The 20673-nt window shown below is 41.2% G+C and overlaps 2 protein-coding genes and 1 non-coding gene across 10 annotated transcripts in view; all 3 read left to right on the top strand.

Moving 5' to 3' along the window:
- Positions 1-7667, top strand: part of CWF19L1 (CWF19 like cell cycle control factor 1) — a 34347-nt gene extending 26680 nt beyond the window's left edge. For all 5 annotated transcript variants that reach the window (XM_047760654.1, XM_047760655.1, XM_047760657.1 and 2 more), the window contains 4 exons: positions 1986-2195; positions 3948-4067; positions 4483-4580; positions 7504-7667. In XM_047760654.1, the coding sequence (XP_047616610.1) occupies positions 1986-2195; positions 3948-4067; positions 4483-4580; positions 7504-7648 (573 nt within the window). In that variant the 3' untranslated portion in view covers positions 7649-7667. The remainder of the gene's footprint in view (positions 1-1985; positions 2196-3947; positions 4068-4482; positions 4581-7503) is intronic.
- LOC125117140 (small nucleolar RNA SNORA12) lies at positions 3597-3742 on the top strand. Its single transcript, XR_007132504.1, has one exon. It is a non-coding gene; the product is annotated as a small nucleolar RNA SNORA12 (small nucleolar RNA).
- Positions 7668-11345: 3678 nt separating the features above from the next.
- The window catches only part of CHUK (component of inhibitor of nuclear factor kappa B kinase complex), a 47320-nt gene continuing 37992 nt past the window's right edge, over positions 11346-20673 (top strand). For 2 of the 4 annotated variants that reach the window (XM_047760354.1, XM_047760353.1), the window contains exons 1-2: positions 11346-11532; positions 19970-20064. In XM_047760354.1, coding sequence (XP_047616310.1) covers positions 11428-11532; positions 19970-20064 — 200 coding nt within the window. In that variant the 5' untranslated portion in view covers positions 11346-11427. The remainder of the gene's footprint in view (positions 11533-19969; positions 20065-20673) is intronic. The other 2 variants (XM_047760352.1, XM_047760351.1) reach the window with 1 other exon arrangement.

Genomic DNA, 20673 nt, shown 5'->3' with positions numbered 1-20673 from the left:
AGCCTAGAGGATAATCAGGAAGCCTGTTTGTTTGTCTTGTTGGTCTGAAGCTAGAGGGACAAAAAGCATCTCCGATTTTGATTGTGGCCCAGCCCAACACTCCAAATAAGAGGTCACATGATTTTAGCCTAGAGCCTACCTAATAATCAAGTTTATCCTTAACCGCACTGTCCTTTGTTGGTAGAAACTTCTTGGGAACCTCTGGTGACCTGCGGGTGTCTGGCAAAGGGTTTGGAGTCCCCTCTCTACAGCTTTTCCTTTAGATCTCCCTTCATCACTTTTTCCCCCTTGCTTTGCCATGTCTTCCTCAAGGGATATACATAACAACTGTGCTGATAGCCTATGGCCATAAACTGGTAAAAGCAGGGGCAGGCTGCTAAAAGTCTAGAATAACTACTGCAGGAGTTCCTGTTGTGGTGCAGTGGTTAACGAATCCGATTAGGAACCATGAGGTTGTGGGTTTGGTCCCTGGCCTTGCTCAGTAGGTTAAGGATCTGGCATTGCCGGGAGCTGTGGTGTAGGTTGTAGATGCGGCTCGGATCTGGCATTGCTGTGGCTCTGGTGTAGGCCGGCAGCTACAGGTCCGATTAGACCCCTAGCCTGGGAACCTCCATATGCCGCAGGAAGCGGCCCTAGAAAAGGCAAAAAGACAAAAAAAAAAAAAGAACTACTGCAAAACCCATTCCTTTTACTATGGGAGAAACATTCATTCAGGTCCTACTTATACATTTGAGATAAAATTAGAGATAATTGGAAAGTTCCCATTGTCACTCAGCGGGTTACCAACCCCGCTAGTATCCATGAGGATGTGGGTTCATTCCCTGGCCTCACTCACCAGCGTTGCTGGGAGCTATGACGTAGGTCACAGATGCAGCTTGGATCCCTTGTTGCTATGGCTGTGGTGTAGGCTAGCAGCCACAGCTCCGAATCGACCCCTAGCCTGGGAACTTCGTATGCCGGAGGTGCAGCCCTTAAAAAAAAAAAAAATTAGAGATAATTCAAGTGTAGAGCAAGTTAGAAAGTAAGAGTTTGAAAGGGAGGGAGGAGGTTGGGCAAATGTGAAACTATTCATAAGAATTGGAAAGTACTTCCTTGAGGGGTGCTATTTAGTCCAGGCTAGAAAGCTTGAGTAGTAGCTTCCGTGCATATCACAATATAAAAACTGCTGTTTATGGCAGTGACCCCCTGAGATGAAAGAAAGGCTAGAAAACAGACTTCTAGAGTGAGTAACCTTTTAATCACAATGGTTTTACCAAAAGATGGTTTTAGAAAAAATTTTCAAATTTTTGGTACTTACGAGATTTCATTGAACTTAAGTCATCTGAAATATTAACTCTGTAGATACATTCAGTCCTCTGCTAACGAGATCAAGGATGAGCATGCTTTAGTTTGTTTCTGATACCTATCCTTTCATTCTATTGGGCTTTCTCAGTGTAGATGAAAAATAAATGACTCCTTCCTTTAACCTTCATTTTGAACCTACCACATCAAAAGTGTACTTTCAGTTGTTTTTCTAAACCTCTCTCAAACACCTTCACTTATGTGCACTGATATTCACTGGCCCTTTCTCTACTCACTCATTGTCTTCTCTTCAAACAATGTCTCAGTGGCAGATCACGCTCACAAGTTTGGGTTTTGACAGAAATATTTTAGTTGCTGTTTAGCTCTCCATATCCATTGTTGGGAAATATAGGGTGTTTTTGGATGTCCCTGAGTTTGAAGTTTCTTCTTCCTTCCACCCCGTTAGGTTACATATTTGCTTTCACTCTGTAGAGGTTAGTCAGCAGCTTAAGGCTCTATGGACACAGAATGCTAATATTGTCATCTTAGCCTTTTTCATGAGCCTAGGAAAGTGAAGAACTTCTACTGATAGCCTCTTGAGCACTTTTTCCACACCCTCGGGTTCACTCTTTTATAGAGGCTTTTCTCCCGGAAGAATTACGCATGCAGCAGTGATAGCTCATTTGCTTGTGCTTCATCTTCAGTGCTACCTTGCCCTGGCCAAAGGAGGCCTGTCTGATGACCATGTCCTCATTCTGCCCATTGGACACTACCAGTCAGTGGTGGAGCTTTCAGCAGAGGTGGTGGAAGAGGTGGAGAAGTATAAGGCTACACTGAGACGGTTCTTCAAGAGTCGAGGCAAACGGTGTGTTCTATTTGAGAGAAATTATAAGAGCCATCACCTCCAGCTGCAGGTAGGTGATCTCTGTCCAAGAACTTAGAAGGGCTGTATGGGGACCTGGATATTGATAATTATTTAAATAATATTAATTTTTTTTTAAAGTATAGTTGATTTACAATATTGTGTTAGTTTCAGTTGTCCAGCAAAGTGATTCAGTTATATATATTTATTCTAGGTTGTTTTCTATTAAAGGTTATTAAAATATACTGAGTGTAATTCCCTGTGCTGTACAGTAAATTCTTGTGGCTTATCAATTTTATGTATAGTATTTTATATCTTTTAATCCCACATACTCCTAATTTACCCTTTGCCCGCTTCTTTTCCCCTTTGGTAACCATAAGTTTTCTATGTCTGTGAGTCTGTTTCTGTTTTGTATATAGGGTCATTTGTATTACTATTTTTTTTAGGTTCCACATATAAGTGATAACAATTATTTGTCTTTGACTTACACTGAGTAGTATTCTTTAGTTTCATCTATATTGCTGCAAATTGCAATAGTTCATTCTTTTTTATGGATAATATTCCATCATTAAGCCAATGGTTTGTTGATGGGCACTTGAGTTATAATGCAAATTGGTGCAGGCACTGTGGAAAACAGTATGGAGGCTCTAAAAACAACTAATAATAGATCTGTCACTGATCCAGCAATCCTACTGCTGTGTATATATCCAGAAAAGACTGAAAACTCTAATTTGAAAAGATACATGCATGCCAGTGTGCATAGCAGCACTGTTTACTGTAGCCAAGACACCGAAGGAACCCAACTGCCCATCAACAAATAGTGCTAATTTTGATACTTAATTTTAATTTATACTTAAATATTTAATTCTAATATATGATTAAGTATTTAAATAGTTGATTTAATATTTAAAATATTTAATATGGAGTTCCCGTTGTGGCTCAGTGGTTAACGAATCCGACTAGGAACCATGAGGTTGCGGGTTTGATCCCTGGCCTTGCTTAGCGGGTTGAGGATCCCAAGTTGCTGTGGCTGTAGCGTAGGCCGGCAGCAGCAGCTCCAATTAGACCCCTAGCCTGGGAACCTCCATATGCCGTGGGTGCGGCCCTATAAAGACAAAAAGACAAAAAAAAAATTTAATATGAATTTTCATATAATAGTTAAATAGTATTCATTTAGAAGGTTAAAGAGTTTCTGGTGATAATCTCCAGGGATTTCACAGGGAAGTGCATGGTCAGTACAGGTGAACAGCACAGGTAGTAAGTGCCATTTTGAGAAAAGCAATGGGTAGTTGAGGAAGGTTCCAAAAAAGACGTGGGCCTTGATAGATAGGGTTTGGAGGAAAGTGGGTATTTTGTGTGAAGCTCAGCATAAGCGAAAGCTTGGAAGTAGAAAATACTCAAATCCTGCATGGGGCTAGCAGCTCAGAAATACAGAGACTGTTATGGATAATTTGGTTGTGGTGGTTTTCTTTCTGGCACATTTGCTAAGTTTTCAAATGGGCCTGACTCTGCCACATATATTATATAGGAGCTGGCAAGGGCTTGATGACAAAGAGATCTTTCTAGCCTTTCCTGCAACTGAGATGGGCTCCCACATGTGGCAAGCTATCTCATAAGTTTAAGTCCTTACAGACAGGCTGACATAGACCTGTCTGACCTGAGGAGAATCTCTGCTGAGGGGTGCTTCTCTACCCCTGTGATGGATTTGCTACTTCTCAGGGACTGTGCAGGAGGCCTGACCTCTCTGGGACCTGTGTGAAGAATTTCTCCTGTCTTCCCCTCTTCATCTCACTCCCCTCTCCAGGTCATTCCTGTGCCACTTAGCCGCTGCGCTACTGATGACATTAAAGATGCCTTCATTACTCAGGCACAGGAGCAGCAGATAGAGCTGTTGGAAATCCCAGAGCACTCTGATATCAAGCAGGTAAAACAGGAGGGGAAGATGATATTCCAGGAGAAGTAAAGACCTGGTTTCTAATATGCTGAGCCTTAGAAGCACAATTTGGTATTAGAGGGGTATTGATTAGACTGGAGATGAAGATGGTATTACCACAATGCCTTAATGCTTTCTTGGGAAGGGCAAGAACTTGGAAATTTTCTAAGGCAGGAATTGAGAAAGGTGGGTGCCACTGGAAGGATCTTTGTAATATCTGCCAGTTTGTCTTTTTAAAATCTAGTTCCACTAGGTGGCTTGAGATCTATATTGCTCACCTCCTTTTTTTTTTTTTTTGTGCTTCTAAACTGAATTCTTGGCCAAATTAAAGTTTTCAAGAGATGAGCTAGGACTTTTGATTTTTAAAGCACTATTGCATGTCCTCATATGACTCTCTTTACTTTAGATTGCACAGCCAGGAGCAGCATATTTTTATGTTGAACTTGACACAGGAGAGAAACTTTTCCACAGAATTAAAAAGAATTTTCCTTTGCAATTTGGAAGGTTTGTATTTTTTCTTATTTTAAATGTATTTTCATTAGACCTACTCTGAACAAAGTAGTGGGCTACATGGCCAGTTGAACAAAAAGCCAAACAGGAGTTCCCGTCATGGCTCAGTGGTTAACGAATCCGACTAGGAACCATGAGGTTGCGGGTTCGATCCCTGGCCTTGCTCAGTGGGTTAAGAATCCGGTGTTGCAGGGAGCTATGGCGTAGGTCACAGACGAAGCTCGGATCCCGTGTTGCTGTGGCTGTGGTGTAGGCTGGCGGCTACAGCTCCAATTAGACCCCTAGCCTGGGAACCTCCATATGCCGTGGGAGTGGCCCTAGAAAAGGCAAAAAGACCCCCCCCCCAAAAAAAAGAAAAAAAAGAAAGAAAAAAAGGCCACACAAAAAATAGTCCTTGCCCTAAGGAACCAGTTATCTCAGGGCAAGTCAGATATTTACATTTAAGACAGTAACGAAATGTAGAATGTGGAAAGTACCATAACAAAGCTTTGAGGAACAGTGTACTTTAGAAATTCAGAGAAGTGAGAGCCCATTTCTTCTTATGGAAGGTGTCATGAAAGGGTGGAAGATAATTAAGCCTGAGAGATAGATTTAGAGGATAAATGCTTGCAGTGTCGGCATTCTAGCCTGAGGGAGGAAAATGCTACCATTAATTGAACGCATGCTCTGTGTCAGGCACTGTGCCAGGAACTTTCCATGCATTGCCTCCTTTAATCAGCCCATCTCTGTAAGGTAGGTACTGTCATCCATTTTACCATTAGGGGGAGAATGAGGCTCTGGAGGAGTGCCCAATAAAACTTTCCACAATGATCTACACTGTCCTTTACAGTAATCACGAGCCACAGCACTAGTGACTACTGAGCCCTTGAAATGTGGCTAGTGTGACCGAGGAACTCAATTTTTAATTTATTAATTAGGATTAAATTTAAATGTCAGGCTTCGATAGTGGACAGCCTGGCTCTAGAGTGGTTAGGTAGCTTGTCCGTGGTCACATAATGACCCGGCCTGTTAGACCCCAAAATGTGAGGTCTTAGCCTCATTACTCTGTGATGTCCTAAAGGTCTGGGTGAGGCTTCATTTCTCCTCCTCATGTCATGCAGAACATGACTGCAGAACTGTTCAGGGAGTGGTATAAATTAGGTGAAGACTGAACACAGAAATTTCCTGGCAAGAAGAGAGAGAGAATATGGGGGGGGAGTCAAAAATATGCAGAACAGATTATTTGATGCTGGTATTTGTGATTTGCAGCAGTTTTTTCCCCCTAGTTAAGAGCCGAGCTTTGAGGCAACCTTGAACCCTTTTTGGACCAATTTGGAAAGCTTCCAAGAGTTTGCCTCCATTGAATAAGTTCAGTAAATTTTACAAAAAGATAATAAATGAGAATAATAAGTGTGTCAGGAGTTTCAAACATCTGACATCTTTGTGTTGTTGTTTCACCAACAGACACAGGTTTGGACACTGATGAGACAGGCACATAAGCTCACAAAAGAGAGATTCTCTGAATGATTTTGGGCTCTTGATAGTTGGTTATATTTTCAACATTGAGTGTTTTTCAAAAATAGTAACTTACCTTTACATAGCATTTTATAGTTTACAAAATGCTTGAAAAGACATCTTTTTTTCCCTGCTGTACAAGAAAGATGGTTCTGTTTTCATTTTACAGATGAAGAAGTAGACTGTGGTCTGCCCAGAGAACTAGAACTTGAGCACGGGTCCTTTGACTTTTAGATGATTCATATGATTTCTTTTCAGCCTATTTTCAGAGTGGGAGATGAACCATACAAATGTACAAGTAGAATTATTTCTAATATATCAAAATAAGTAAAAGTATAAAGTAGTGGCATTTATTTATTTATTTTAGGGCCACACCCACAGCATATGGAAGTTCCCAGGCTAGGGGTCGAATCAGAGCTATAGCCACCAGCCTACGCCACAGCCACAGCAGTGCCAGATCTAAGCCACGTCTGCGACCTACACCACAGCTCACGGCAATGCTGGATCCTTAACCCACTGAGCAAGGCCAGGGATTGAACCTGAGTCCGCATAGATACTAGTCAGGTTCTTACCCTCCTGAGCCACAATAGGAACTCAAGTAGTGGCATTTAGAAGGTAGCTTGTGTATGCATTTGTTTTGTTGACATTGAGCCTGTGCTGTTGTCCCTTTGTTGGCCTGTATGTATGAGAAGGCAGGGCAGAAAGTCAGAGTGAGGTATGAGACTTGGTGCCTGACTTTTCGCTATTTCCTCAGCATACTCACAGTCTAAGTGAGAAGACAGAACTCAGTTTAAGGCAGGATGTAATCACAGCTAGTTTGATGCTTTGTGTTATCTCCATACATCAGAAAATCCTTATTTTGCATTTTATAGATGAGGAAATCAAGATACAGAGATTGAGTAATCTATTCAAATCACAGACAGGAAGTGGCAGAAATGGAATCCATTCTTTGATCTTTCTGATACCAGGGCCTAACCTCTTACTACTGTGCCATGTTGCTTCTCTGGGTACCAGTAATGTAGCTCCAAGTTGTTCAGAGAAGTAAATGGGATTTGAGGGGTTAAAGAAGAGCTTAGACCTGACCTAGTCACTTAAAACAGGTGTGATTTTGATAGGTAGGATGGCAGAGATGGCACTCCGGACAGAGAAAATGGTATGAGCAGAATTAGAGGAATTTGCTGTGAAATTGGATTGTGATGATCATTGTACAACTACAGATGTGATAAATTCATTTGAGTAATAAAAAAAATTAAATTAAAAAAATAAAGCCTATATATGAGGTTAAAAAAAAAAAGAATTAGAGGAATTTGCATACTTTCTTTGGGTGATGCTGAGCAGAGCTCTCTGACTGGAAAGGAATGGAAGGAGGAGTGGGTTTGGGGCTGATACTGTCTGTTTTGACTACTTTATGCTCTTTCTGCAGAGAGGTCCTGGCCAGTGAAGCCATCCTTAATATTCCTGACAAGTCTGACTGGAGGCAGTGTCAGATCAGCAAGGAAGAGGAAGAGACCCTGGCTCGCCGCTTCCGGAAAGACTTTGAGCCTTTTGATTTCACTCTGGATGACTGAGCAAAGGGAAAAGCACTTTATGAACTTCACAGGAAGTAATAGCAACCTGCTTTGTTTTGTTTTGTTTTGTTTTGCTTTTTAGGGCCGTACCTGTGGCATATGGAGGGTCCCAGGCTAGGGGTCCAATTGGAGCTACAGCTGCCAGCATACGCCACAGCCACAACAACATCAGATCCAAGCCACATCTGTGACGTACACCACAGCTCACAGCAATGCCAGATCCTTAACCCACTGAGTGAGGCCAGAGATTGAGTCCACAACCTCATGTTTCAGCTGCGCCACAACAGGAACTCCAAAACCTACTTTTTTTGTTTGTTTTTTGGTTTTTTTTTTTTTTTTTTTTGCTTTTTAGGGCTACACTTGTGGTTTATGGAAGTTCCCAGACTAGGTGTCAAATTGGAGCTACAGCTGCCAGCCTACACCACAGCCACAGCAAATTGGGATCCAAGCTGTGTCTGTGACCTACACCACAGTTCATGGCAATGCTGGATCCTTTAACCTGCTTAGCAGGGCCAGGGATTGAACCTGCGTCCTCATGGATATTATTCAGGTTTGTTTCTGCTGAGCTACAGCGGGAACTCCAGCAACCTGTTTTTAAGAAACTACAGTCTCCCATGGGGACTGTTTCCCTGCCTCTTTTTTGTGTATTCCCATGGAACCTGCCTGCAGCAAGAGGCCTAAGATTGAATCTTTTTTGGAAGAAGTCACATTCTAGAATGAAGATCTTGTGTTAAAAGAATGTCTGTCATTCACCTCCAAATACAGGGATTGTGTTTATCAACATTTTCAAAAATATTTAAACTATCGTATAAAATCCAAATGCTTTTTCATGGTTGGGAAGTGTCTTGTGTGCATGATTCTATAACCAAAATGAAGTAGTGTGTGTTTATAATCGGAGGGGCCAGGGCTTTAGGCCCCACTGTTATCCCAGGCTTTCACAGGTGGCTTCTCGCTGTGCAGGATAGAGAAGGGACCCAAGGCCTTTGCCATTTTGCCCTCATAGTATTCATCTTATTGATATAAAAAAAGCTCATTCATACTTAACTCTTGTGCTAGGCCTTTTTCCAGACTCTAGGAGTATCGCCATGTCCCAGCATGATCCCTTTTGTCCTAGAATTTATAGTCTAATTGGGAAGAAAAGAGGAATATTTTTAAAAAGGAGACCAGGTCTGCTTTAGATAGTGAGTTTTAGTTATCATTTGATAGTTAGAAATTCATGGAGATCTGGATTGGTGATAGGGTTTTGGGACTCATCAGGGTATAGGCCATGGGTGAAATTATGAGAATGGATAAAAATAAGATAGATGATGGGGTTTCTTCATGGCTCAGTGGGTTAAGGATCTGGTGTTGTCACTGCTGTGGCACAGCTTTGATCCCTGGATGCCATGGATGCGGTAAAAAAAAAAAAAAATTAAATTAAATTGAAAAAAAATAGGATGAATATAGTCCGAACCTGAGTAATAATCAGTATTTAAGAAGTGCTTGGAAATAGAGTGATCCAACAAGTGCATGGAGAAGGAGCAGAGAGAGATCACAAGAGAATGCTGTATCTTAGAAACCAAAAGAAAAATAATTGGTCCAGGAGTTTCTGTCATGGCACAGCAGAAACGAATCTGACTAGTATCCATGAGGATGTGGGTTTGATCCCTGGCTTTGTTCAGTGGGTTAGGGATCCGGTGTTGCCATGAGCTTGGTGTAGGTCACAGAGGCAGCTTGGATCTGGCGTTGCTGTGGCTGTGGTGTAGACTGGCAGCTGTAGCTCCGATTTGACCCCTAGCCTGGGAACTTTCATATGCCGCAGGTGTGGCCCTGAAAAGCAAAAAAAGACAAATAATTGCTCCTAAATATTGGGCACTTATGGCCCAGACACTGTTTTACTTAATCTTCATAAAATATGAGCTAGGTATTATTACCTCCATTTCATTTATTTATTTTTTGTCTTGGCTGCACCCATGGCATGTAGAAATTCTAGGGATCAAACCAACCGTGCCACAGCAGAAATCTGAGCTGCAGCGGTAATGCCACTCGTTCCTTAACCTTTGAGCCACCAGGGAACTCGTTATTACCTACATTTTACACAAGACAAACTGACAGACCTGAAGATTGTGGAGCTTGAAGTCAGTCAGCCAGGATTTTTTTTTTAAATCTTTTTTTCAATTCAGAAGAAGCCTCAAAAAGTAAACTATGGGAAACAAGCCATTTCCTGCAAAGATGGCCACTTCAGTGTCTTTAGGTCCTCTGCATTCCTTCCTAGCTCTTCCAAGTGAGAATTATGAGATTTTGGCCCCACCTCTGGAAATCAGATACACTCCACTATACACCTAGCAAATAAGGGTTTTGTGCTATTAGAATAATCTGCCACAATCACATGTCCTCTAGCTGTAAGGGACATGCTCTTGGAGGAACTATTTGCCACCTCCAAGTCTGATGCTCCAGTTCCATGGCTACCTAGCACATGTGGGAAACTACAACACACACAGATTACTTATGACCTATAGTACAACATGGTTTGTATCATACAGATTTCAACATTCTGTTTGCAGTAGTTAGGGATTCTGGGGATAGTGGACATATGCTGTTAAAGCCCAGCCAGAGCTTTCAAATCACCCGGCAGCAGTGCTGTGGTGCACATGCTGCATCCACCTTTGTAAGTCTCAACATGCCATGTCTGTTGCTGCACAATCATGTGTCACAATTGTTAGCTGGAATTCTAAGTAGTCACAGGCCAGGGTACACAAATGATGATTCAGGTGCACATAGTCTCAGGAGGATCAAATGACTGCTTAACACAGCTGACATATTTTTTCAGAGAATTTGATTCCATGCTGATGTTATACTTGAAGTAATTGAGCTTGGTAAGTTCCATGAAGCTTAGAACAGACTTAAAGCGAAAACGAGATGGTTCCGCTATTCCAAGGCCACCTACCATTTGGAAGCGCTTGTTGCACTAACAGCATCCCCAAGCTTGCCTCTGCATCCCCGCCTGGCTCATCAGAAACAATCCCCACAGTGAGGAACTACCCTGCTGGCAAACCCATAACTGGAGCTGTGCCTGACAGCAAGCTCCGTGAGGCATTTGGGGAAAAGCTTCCGAAGTCAGGAGGAGCATTCTTTACTCTGGAACAGTGTCACATCCTTGAGTTTGGGGTTACAAGCGAGATCCTGGAACCGGTATATAGGAAGTCAAGCAAAAGAAGAGCTGAGCCTGACTGTCGAAGGAAGATGATTAATCATTTTGGGAGGTGGGGGGCGGGGGGGGGGAACTCCGAAGCCTGGTGCATCAGTGGGCCTGTTAGTGCAGGATTCTTTCTAGTTCTTCAGATTTCACAATATTTAAATCCTTGGTAGCTTTGCCAGTGCCAGCTCAGCGGGTGGTGACGCTGGAGGGCAGATGGCAGAGGTCTGAAGAGAGGTTAAGTGTAAATAGGGGTGGAGACGATGGGAAGTTTAGAAAGATGAATATGGGAGAGACTGGTTTGGAAAGTGATTTAAAGGGAATCTAGGGTTTGGAGAGGTCTTATATTCTTGAACACTGTAAAGACACGTGAGTTCCCTCGCCAGAAAAACGTCCAGGGAATTTACAGCGGGTCGAAAGCACTCCTCTCTCATTTCGCCGGCAGCGTCCCAACAGTCCCCAGAGGTCTTGGGGCGGGGCTTTTCCGGCGGCAGTTACGGAAGTGACGTAGGCCTCTCGCGAGAGGAAAGACGCGCGAGCCGCGGCTGCCCGGAACCGGCCTTGGAACTGTGGCGGAACCGAAGGCCGCTTGCCCTCCCGCCCCATGGAGCGGCCCCCGGGGCTGCGGCCGGGCGCGGGCGGGCCCTGGGAGATGCGGGAGCGGCTGGGCACTGGCGGCTTCGGGAATGTCTGCCTGTATCAACATCGGGTGAGGCGGGGCTCGCGGGGGATCGGCTGTGGAACATGGTGACTGTCAATATGTGAGGTTGCCGCTGATACCTGGGGCAGTATTGTTGGCCACTGAGCCTGTGTGTGTGGGTGAGAGAGAGGGAGAGGGAGAGAAAGGATTTGAGAGCGAGGAGAGATTGCGTTTGTGAATCCGGTGACTGAGTTTGAGGTTGTGTCTGAGGTCTTGGTCAGTGTGTGTGAGAAGGAGCTATTGGGGGAACTTTTGTTATGATTGTCAAGATCTGACAAAGAGTTTTCTGAGTGTGACGGGGGTATGTGTCCCTCTGAATGTAGAGGTAGAGTGTGTGAGGCAGACACACCTCACTCAGGGTGTGTATTGTGGGCACAACAAGGTAAGAAGATGGGGCGGAAGAAGGGGCTGCCTGTTGGAATGTGTGTGTTCGTGTGTTTGGAGAACATGTTGCATCAGTAGGGTCTGGAGTAGACAAGGGTGGTGTCATGGTGGGTCCACAGTTAAGTTTTGGGGCGCATTGGGTAGGCTTTGGAATTGGGATGCGTTCCAGGGTAGGGAACTCTATGAGGATCAGCTGGTGAAAATGATCATGGCTTCGCGAGGGAAGGAGATAGATTGGGGATGAGGTGCTGTAACTGGTGGAAGACAGCTAACATCAGTCTTGGGAATTGTAGTTTGATTTCATTGAAAATGTTTAACCAGCAGCTAATAATCATTTTTGAGCTAACCTTTTGATATACCGATAAAAGCTATGAAACCTTTCCTTAGCTGGATGCACAGATGCACATCCACACAACCTTATCCATTGACATTTAAGGGGGTCTGTGCTCTCCTGAAGGATTTTGACAGACTCTCCTGAAGGACTACTACAGATGTGTAGACTTGGGAATAATAATCCCTGCAGTATAGCTTTTGTTTTGTCACCAAATGGTTATAATAATGTATTAGACATCATGGGTCTGTTTGAAAGGGTTTTTTTTTGTTTTTTGTTTTGTTTTTTGTCTTTTTAGGGCTGCACCCATGGCATATGGAGGTTCTCAGGCTAGGGGTCTAATCAGAGCTGTTACTGCCGGCCTAAGCCAGAGCCACAGCAATGTGGGATCTGAGTTGCCTCTGCAAGCTACACCACAGCTCACGGCAATGCTGGATCCTTAATCCACTGAGCGAGGCCAGGGATCGAACCCGCAACCTCATGGTTCCTAGTCGGATTTGTTTCCGCTGCGTCACTACGGGAACTCCAAAAGTTAAATAAGATAATAATGTATATAAAGTTAAATAGAATACCTGGCCCATGGTAAGCTCACATGTTAGCTCCTACTGCTGCTGTGTTGTTGCTTTTGTCTTCATATTCATCATCATTAATTGATATTCAAAAAGGGAAGGTCAAGGTAAAAGTAGTGATCTCAAAGATTTTTTGTTGAAGTTCTGTGTGGGAGAACATATAGAACAGGATAAACAGTTAAGATGTTACAGAAATGGTGTGCTTTGGGCTATGAATTAAGAAGTAGGTTCAAGAGGAGAAATCATGATGTGCTGTCTTAAAGAATATGGGTGTGAGAGAGAGCATACAGTATAGGGTGGGAGGTAGGGTAGATGGGGGTCTACCTGGAAGGACTAGGCTTGTTTGTATGGCAGTTAAAGTGACAAATGTCACTCTTATAACTGGGGAAATTTTGTGAAGCAGGTTTCTAGATAGAGCACAGGAGGGAGTTTTGGAGTGAGAGAGAAAGGAGGCTGAAGGACTAGGTCATTAAATACTTTGACAGCCAGACAAGTAGTAAATGGAATAATTTTCACCATCAGATATAGGATACTCAGAGAATAAAGAGGAGCCAAGTACTTCCAGCAGAAGTACTTCCTGTGGCTTTGTTATCCAAACCTGCACATCAGCCTTGGACATAAGGAAAAAACGTATACATGTTAGCATGCTTTGTGTGAGTGTTTTGCTTAGTCTCTAGTGGAGGATGGATGAATACATCAGTCTTTTAACAAATTGTGGTAAAGTATATAGAACATAACATTTACCATTTAAACCATTTTTAAGTGTACAGTTCGGTGGCATTGTTTACATTGTTGTGCAACAGTCATCACCTTCTATTTCCAGAACTTTTTATCTTCCTAAATTGAAACTTTGTCCCCTTTAAACAATAACCTTATATTTTCTCCTCCCCTCAGCCCCTGGCAAGCACTATTCTACTTTCTGTCTCTGTGGAATTTATCACTTTTTAAATGGATTTGGGTTCCTCTAGAATCTTAGAGATTTCTCAGGAATTTCCCAAGTGTGTGTAGTGGCCCTTCCTCAGAACTGGGACATATGATAACTGGACTTGTAGTGAGAAGAGAAGAAATACTCTATCATAAGACTTGGAAGCAGCATCATTACTTTCTCATTTACAGCTTTGCGTTTACAGCTTTCAACATCCTTGTGTTTTGGTGGAAGCCACATCCTAATACATCCTATACTTATTAAATCACAATGAGAAAGAGAAAAGGATGTGAGATGTTTTATTCGGCTGATTACTGTGCTGGGTGCTAATGGTATCAGAATTGACAAAACAGTATTTTCTGCCCTCAAGGACATTTCAGGTCTAGTGGGAAAAGTATACACAGAAACACTTTTTAAGTACAATGTGGTAACCTTTATAGATATAAAGGTGATGAAGGTATTTGTAAAGTGATGTGGAAGCATGGCAAAATAACCAAAGAACTCTTCCTAGGCAGTAGGTTGGCACTTATCAAAATGCATTTGGAAAAACAAATCTTGTGAAACGCTTTGAAAGAAGGATACAGGGGTCAGTAAATTGTATAAATGCTGTATATAATATTTCTTCATTTGAAGAGTCCTAACCCATATTAGCACATATTAAAAGCTCTGTGAAGTCCTATAGTAAATAAAGAAACTATTTTCTGATTTTTTTTTTAAATTGTGGTAAGAATCTGCATGATATTTGCCATTTTAACCATTTTTAGGTTCATAGTTCTGTGGCACTAGGTACATTCACATTTTGTGCAACCGTCACCACCATCCAGCTCCAAATGTTACCTTTTTTTAAAATATAGATCTCTTTTTTTTGGTTTGCTAGGCATCTGTGAACTTTCCACAGAACATTCTTTGTGAAAAAGTAAAGTGAGGAAGACCTTCACAGACTAGGTGAAATATAAATTGAGAAGTTGAAGGATCCTAGAGGATGGGATCTTTTTGAAATAGAGAGTTTTCTGCCTCATTCATATGAGAATTTAGGGCTTAATTTTTTTTTGACTGAAGTATAGTTGATTTTACAATGTCATGTTAGTTTCAGGTATACAGCACAGTGATTTGGTTATATATAGCTGATATATAGACTATAAACTGGTATATATAACTGTGTGTATATATATATATATATATATATATATGGATCTGTCTACATGTGTATACACACACACATCTATTCTTTTTTCAGATTCTTTCCCCTTATAGGTTACTACACAATATCGAGTGTAGTTCCCTGTGCTGTACATTTGTAGGGCTTAATGTTCATGGTTGTACCAGATTGACTCCATGATGGAAGCTAGCAGCAACCAGGAGGTACTAACTCAAAACCTAAGTTGAAGGGAGTGAGGACAGTGATTAGGCGGCACTGTAGTCTGTCGTAGTTCCTTACTCTCTCTCTGTACATCAACTGTCTTCTCTCTAACTACCCCCATTTCAGGCCATCCCATGCAAGTTATTCTTACTTCCTGTTCCTGGGCTGTGTTATTCCTATTGTCAGAATGTGGTGTGGTCTGGCTGCTTCCTGTAACGTGCATCAGGTTGGGTTTAATTTCAGTTACAATTGGCTAAATTACTAGTCATAGAGGCAAGAGCTGTTAGGTTCTTTTTATTTTATTTATTTATTTTATTTTAAATTACTCAAATGAATTTATCACATCTGTAGTTGTATAATGATCATAACAATCTGATTTCACAGGATTTCCATCCCACAGCCCAAGCACATCCCCCCATCCCCCAAACTGTCTCCTCTGGAGACCATAAGTTTTTCAGTGTCTGTGAGTCAGTGTCTGTTCTGCAAAGAAGTTCCGTCTGTCCTTTTTTCAGATTCCACATGTCAGTGAAAGCATTGGATGTTGGTGTCTCATTGTATGGCTGACTTCACTTAGCATGATAGTTTCTAGGTCCATCCATGCTGCTAAGAATGCCGGTGTTTCGTTCTTTTTAATGGCTGAGTAATATTCCATTGTGTATATGTACCACATCTTCTGGATCCAATCCTCTGTCGATGGACATTTAGGTTGTTTCCATGTCTTGGCTATTGTAACTAGTGCTGCAATGAACATCGGAGTACATGTGTCTTTGCGAGTCATGGTTTTCTCTGGATAGATGCCCAGGAGTGGGATTGCTGGATCAAATGGTAGTTCTTTTTTTTTGTTTGTTTGTTTTTTGTTTTTGTTTTTTGTCTTTTTGCCATTTCTTGGGCCACTCCTGCGGCATATGGAGGTTCCCAGGCTAGGGGCTGAATCGGAGCTGCAGCCACCGGCCTATGCCAGAGCCACAGCAATGCGGGATCCGAGCCGTGTCTGCAACCTACACCACAGCTCACGGCAACGCCGGATCCTTAACCCACTGAGCAAGGGCAGGGACCGAACCCGCAACCTCATGGTTCCTAGTTGGATTCATTAACCACTGCGCCATGACGGGAACGCCCAAATGGTAGTTCTATGTGTAGTTTTCTGAGGAATCTCCATAGTGCTTTCCACAGTGGTTGCACCAATTGACAATCCCCCCAACAGTGTACTAGTGTTCCTTTTTCTCCACACCCTCTCCAGCACTTATGGTTTGGAGACTTTTGGATGATGGCCATTCTGGCTGGTATAAGGTGGTACCTCAGAGTGGTTTTGATTTGCATCTCTCTAATAATGAGTGATGTTGAACATCTTTTCATGTGTTTTTTGGCCATCTGTATGTCTTCTTTGGAGAAGTGTCTGTTTAGATCTTCTGCCCATTTTTTGAAGGGCTTGTTTGTTTTTTTGGTATGGAGCTGCAGAAGTTTTTTATAAATTTTGGAGATGAATCCCTTGTCAGTCGATTCACTTGCAAAGATGTTCTCCCATTCTGTGGGTTGTCTTTTTGTGTTGTTTAGGGTTTCCTTTGCTGTGCAGAAACTTTTCAGTTTGATTAGATCCCATTTGTTTATTTTTGTTTTTGTTGTCATTACTCTGGGAGGTGGATCTGAGAAGATGTTGCTGTCGTTTATGTCAGAGAGTGTTTGGCCTATGTTTTTTCCTCTAAGAGTTTGATAGTATCTGGTCTTATATCTAGTTTCTTTAATCCATTTTGAGTTTATTTTTGTGTATGGTGTTAGGGAGTGTTCTAATTTCATTCTTTTCCGTGTGGCTGTCCAGTTTTGCCAGCACCACGTATTGAACAAGCTGTCCTTTCTTCATTGTATATCCTTGCCTCCTTTGTCATAGATGAGTTGGCTGTAGGTGCGTGGGTTTAATTCTGGGCTTTCTATCCTGTTCCACTGATCTGTATTTCTGTCTTTGTGCCAGTAGCATGCAGTTTTGACGAGTATTGCTTTGTAGTATAGTCTGGAGTCCGGGAGCCTGATGCCTCCAGCTCCGTTTTTTTTTTTTTTTTTTTTTTTTCTCAGGATGTCTTTGGTGATTCTGGGTCTTTTGTGCTTCCAAACAAACTTTAAAATATTTTGTTTGAGTTCTGTGAAAAATGTCCTTGGTAATTTGATAGGGATTGCATTGAATCTGTAGATTGCTTTAGGTAGTATAGTCATTTGGATAATATTAACTCTTCCAATCCACAAGCATGGTTTATCTTTCCATCTATTTGTGTCATCTTTGGTTTCTTTCATCAGTGGCTTATGGTTTTCAGAATACAGGTCTTTTGTCTCTTTAGGTAGGTTTACTCCTAGGTATTTTATTCTTTTGGATGTGATGGTAAATGGGATTGCTTCCCTAATTTCCTTTTCTGCTTTTTCATTGTTAGTATATAGAAACGCTGTTGATTTCTGTGTATTGATTTTGTATCCTGGGACTTTGCCAAATTCGTAGATGAGCTCTAACAGTTTTCTGGTAGCGTCTTTAGGATTCTCTAGGTATAGTATCATGTCATCTGCAAATAGCGATAGTTTTACTTCTTCCTTTCCAATTTGGATTCCTTTTCTTTCTTTTCCTTCTCTGATTGCTGTGGCTAGGACTTCCAGAACTATGTTGAAGAGTAGTGGGGAGAGCGGACATCCTTGTTTTGTTCCTGATCTCAGCGGGAATTCTTTTAGCTTTTCACCACTGAGAATGTGTTTGCTGTGGGTTTGTCATATATGGCCTTTATCATGTTGAGGTAGGTTCCCGTTATGCCCACTTTCTGAAGGGTTTTTGTCAGAAATGGGTGTTGGATTTTGTCAAAGGCTTTTTCTGCATCTATTGAGAGGATCATATGATTTTGATTCTTCAGTTTGTTAATGTGGTGTATCACACTGATTGATTTGTGGATATTTAAGAATTCTTGCATCCCTGGGATAAATCCCACTTGATCATGATGTACAATTCTTTTAATGTATTGTTGGATGCGGTTTGCTAGTATTTTGCTGAGGACTTTTGCGTCGATGTTCATCAGTGAAATTGGCCTGTAGTTTTCTTTTTTTGTGTGGTATTTTTGTCTGGTTTTGGTATCAGGGTGATGGTGGCCTCATGGAATGAGTTTGGGAGTGTTACTTCCTCTGCAATTTTTTGAATAGTTTCAGAAGGAGAGGTGTTAGCCCTTCTCTAAATGTTTGATAGAATTCGCCTGTGAAGCCATCTGGTCTTGGACTTTTGTTTGTTGGAAGTTTTTTAATTATAGTTTCAACTTCAGTACTTGTGATTGTTCCATTCATCTTTTCTATTTCATCTTGGTTTAGTCTTGGAAGATGGAACTTTTCTAAGAATTTGTCCATTTCTTCTAGGTTTTCCATTTTATTGGCATATAGTTGCATATAGTAGTTTCTTATGATCCTTTATATTTCTGTGATGTCCGTTGTTACTTCTCCTTTTTCATTTCTAATTTTATTGATTTGAGTCCTCTCTCTTTTTTGCTTGATAAGTCTGGCTAGGGGTTTATCAATTTTGTTGATCTTTTCAAAGAACCAGTTTTTTGTTTCATTCATCTTTTCTATGGTTTTCTTTGTTTCTATTTCATTGATTTCTGCTCTGATCTTTATGATTTCCTTCCTTCTACTAACTTAAGTCTTGTCTGTTCTTCTCTCTTGAGCTGCTTTAGATGTGAAGTTGCTTGTTTATTTGAGCTTTTTCTTGTTTCCTGAGGTGGGCTTGTAATGCTATAAACTCTCCTCTTAGAACGGCTTTTGCTCCATCCCATAGGTTTTGGAGTGTTGTATCTTCGTTGTCATTTGCTTCTAGGTATTTTTTAATTTCCTCTTTGATTTCCTAAGTTATCCATTGGTTGTTTAGTAGCATGTTGTTTAGTCTCCACATGTTTGTGTTTTTTGCAGTTTTTTTCTTGTTGTTGATTTCCAGTCTTATAGCCTTGTGGTCGGAAAAGATGCTTGATATGATTTCAATTTTCTTAATGTTACCGAGGTTGGATTTGTAGCCCAGGATATGATCAATCTTAGAGAATGTTCCATGTGCACTTGAGAAGAACGTGTATTCTGTTGGTTTTGGATGAAATGTCCTATAAATATCTATTAAGTTCATCTGGTTTAATGTATCATTCAGGGCCTGTGTTTCCTTATGGATTTCCTGTCTGGTTGATCTGTCCATTGGTGTAAGTGGGGTGTTAAAGTCCCCCACTATGATTGTGTTATTGTCGATTTCTCCTTTTAAGGTTGTTAGCCATTGCCTTATATATTGTGGTGAACCTGTGTTGGGTGTGTAGATATTTAAAATTGTTATATCATCTTCTTTAGGTTCATTTTATAGATATAGAAAAATAAGTATAATCATTGTTAGGATTTTTTTAATGTCATTTGCAGTGCAAAGATTAGGAACTACTTTTGGAGTTTCTTGTATTAAATTTGGTCATATTAAAACTTATTTCTTGCTGTTGAAGCCAGGTAGCCCTGAATTATTTTCTTCATTCTAGTTATTCTGGAGCCTGGAGTCCTTGTTAGCTGTCTTGACTAAATTAAAAAGGGATTTGTTGGGGAGACAAGGTATTTGTATTTTTCTTGCAGTATATATATGAGACAGTATTCTGAAGAGATCTGTTATAAGATCAGCCTCTGTCACTTTTTGCTTGTGTATTTTGGTGTATTTGAAGGTCAGTTTTAAAGTGTTAGTCATGGTTTACCTGGCAAAGTATTGGCTCAAGAGAACTATAGATAAATATGTTGAATTAGTAAAGCTAAAGAGTTTTGTTTCCCCAGGTTGGCAGTTCTTTGATAGCAAGTAAACCTGCACAAGGACCTAATTTGTAATTATTTTTTCTGTTGATTTTCTATTTTGGCAGGAACTTGATCTCAAAATAGCAATTAAGTCCTGTCGCCTAGAGCTAAGTACCAAAAACAGAGAACGGTGGTGCCATGAAATCCAGATCATGAAGAAGTAAGTGTACTTGATGACTTAAGTTTCCCCAGTTCTTCAGCTCAACCAGATGTCATCATAAGGAAGGAGGCTAGGGGTCCTTTCTTCTCAGGATCTTTTGGGGAACATATTTTTCTCGAAACGTTAAATATATGTGTTCTGTTTCACATAATAACATCACATCATACTTAAGTAGGTTTAGTTTAAAAAGTCAGCGAATTATTATCAGACTTAGCTCTCTGAGGGCAGAATCTACTTCCTCTGGATCTTGGGCAGTGCTCCTGTATTATACTTTATAGTTAAACAACAATCACTACTCATTTTTTCACTCTTACCTACTTTTGTTAAATAGTATATCTATTGCTTTGTTAAAAAAAAAAGAAAAAAGAAAAAAATCCCCAAACTTAGTGGCTTAAAATAGCAAATGTTTGGTATCTCACAGTTTCTCTAGTTTAGGAACTTGAGAGTGACTTAGCTGGGTGGTTTTGATTCAGTAGATCCTTCTTGAAACATCCCAAAATGTTGCCTGGAATAGCAGTTAAGTATACACTTCCATTTATGTGGCTGTTGGCTAGAGACATGGGTTCCTCACTATATGGGCCTCTCCACAGGAAAGCTTGAATGACTCCA

Source organism: Phacochoerus africanus, chromosome 15 (genome assembly GCF_016906955.1).
Source record: "Phacochoerus africanus isolate WHEZ1 chromosome 15, ROS_Pafr_v1, whole genome shotgun sequence".
NCBI lineage: Eukaryota > Metazoa > Chordata > Mammalia > Artiodactyla > Suidae > Phacochoerus > Phacochoerus africanus.
The sequence above is the reverse complement of the archived record's forward strand: the minus strand, read 5'-3'. Positions and strand labels throughout refer to the sequence as shown.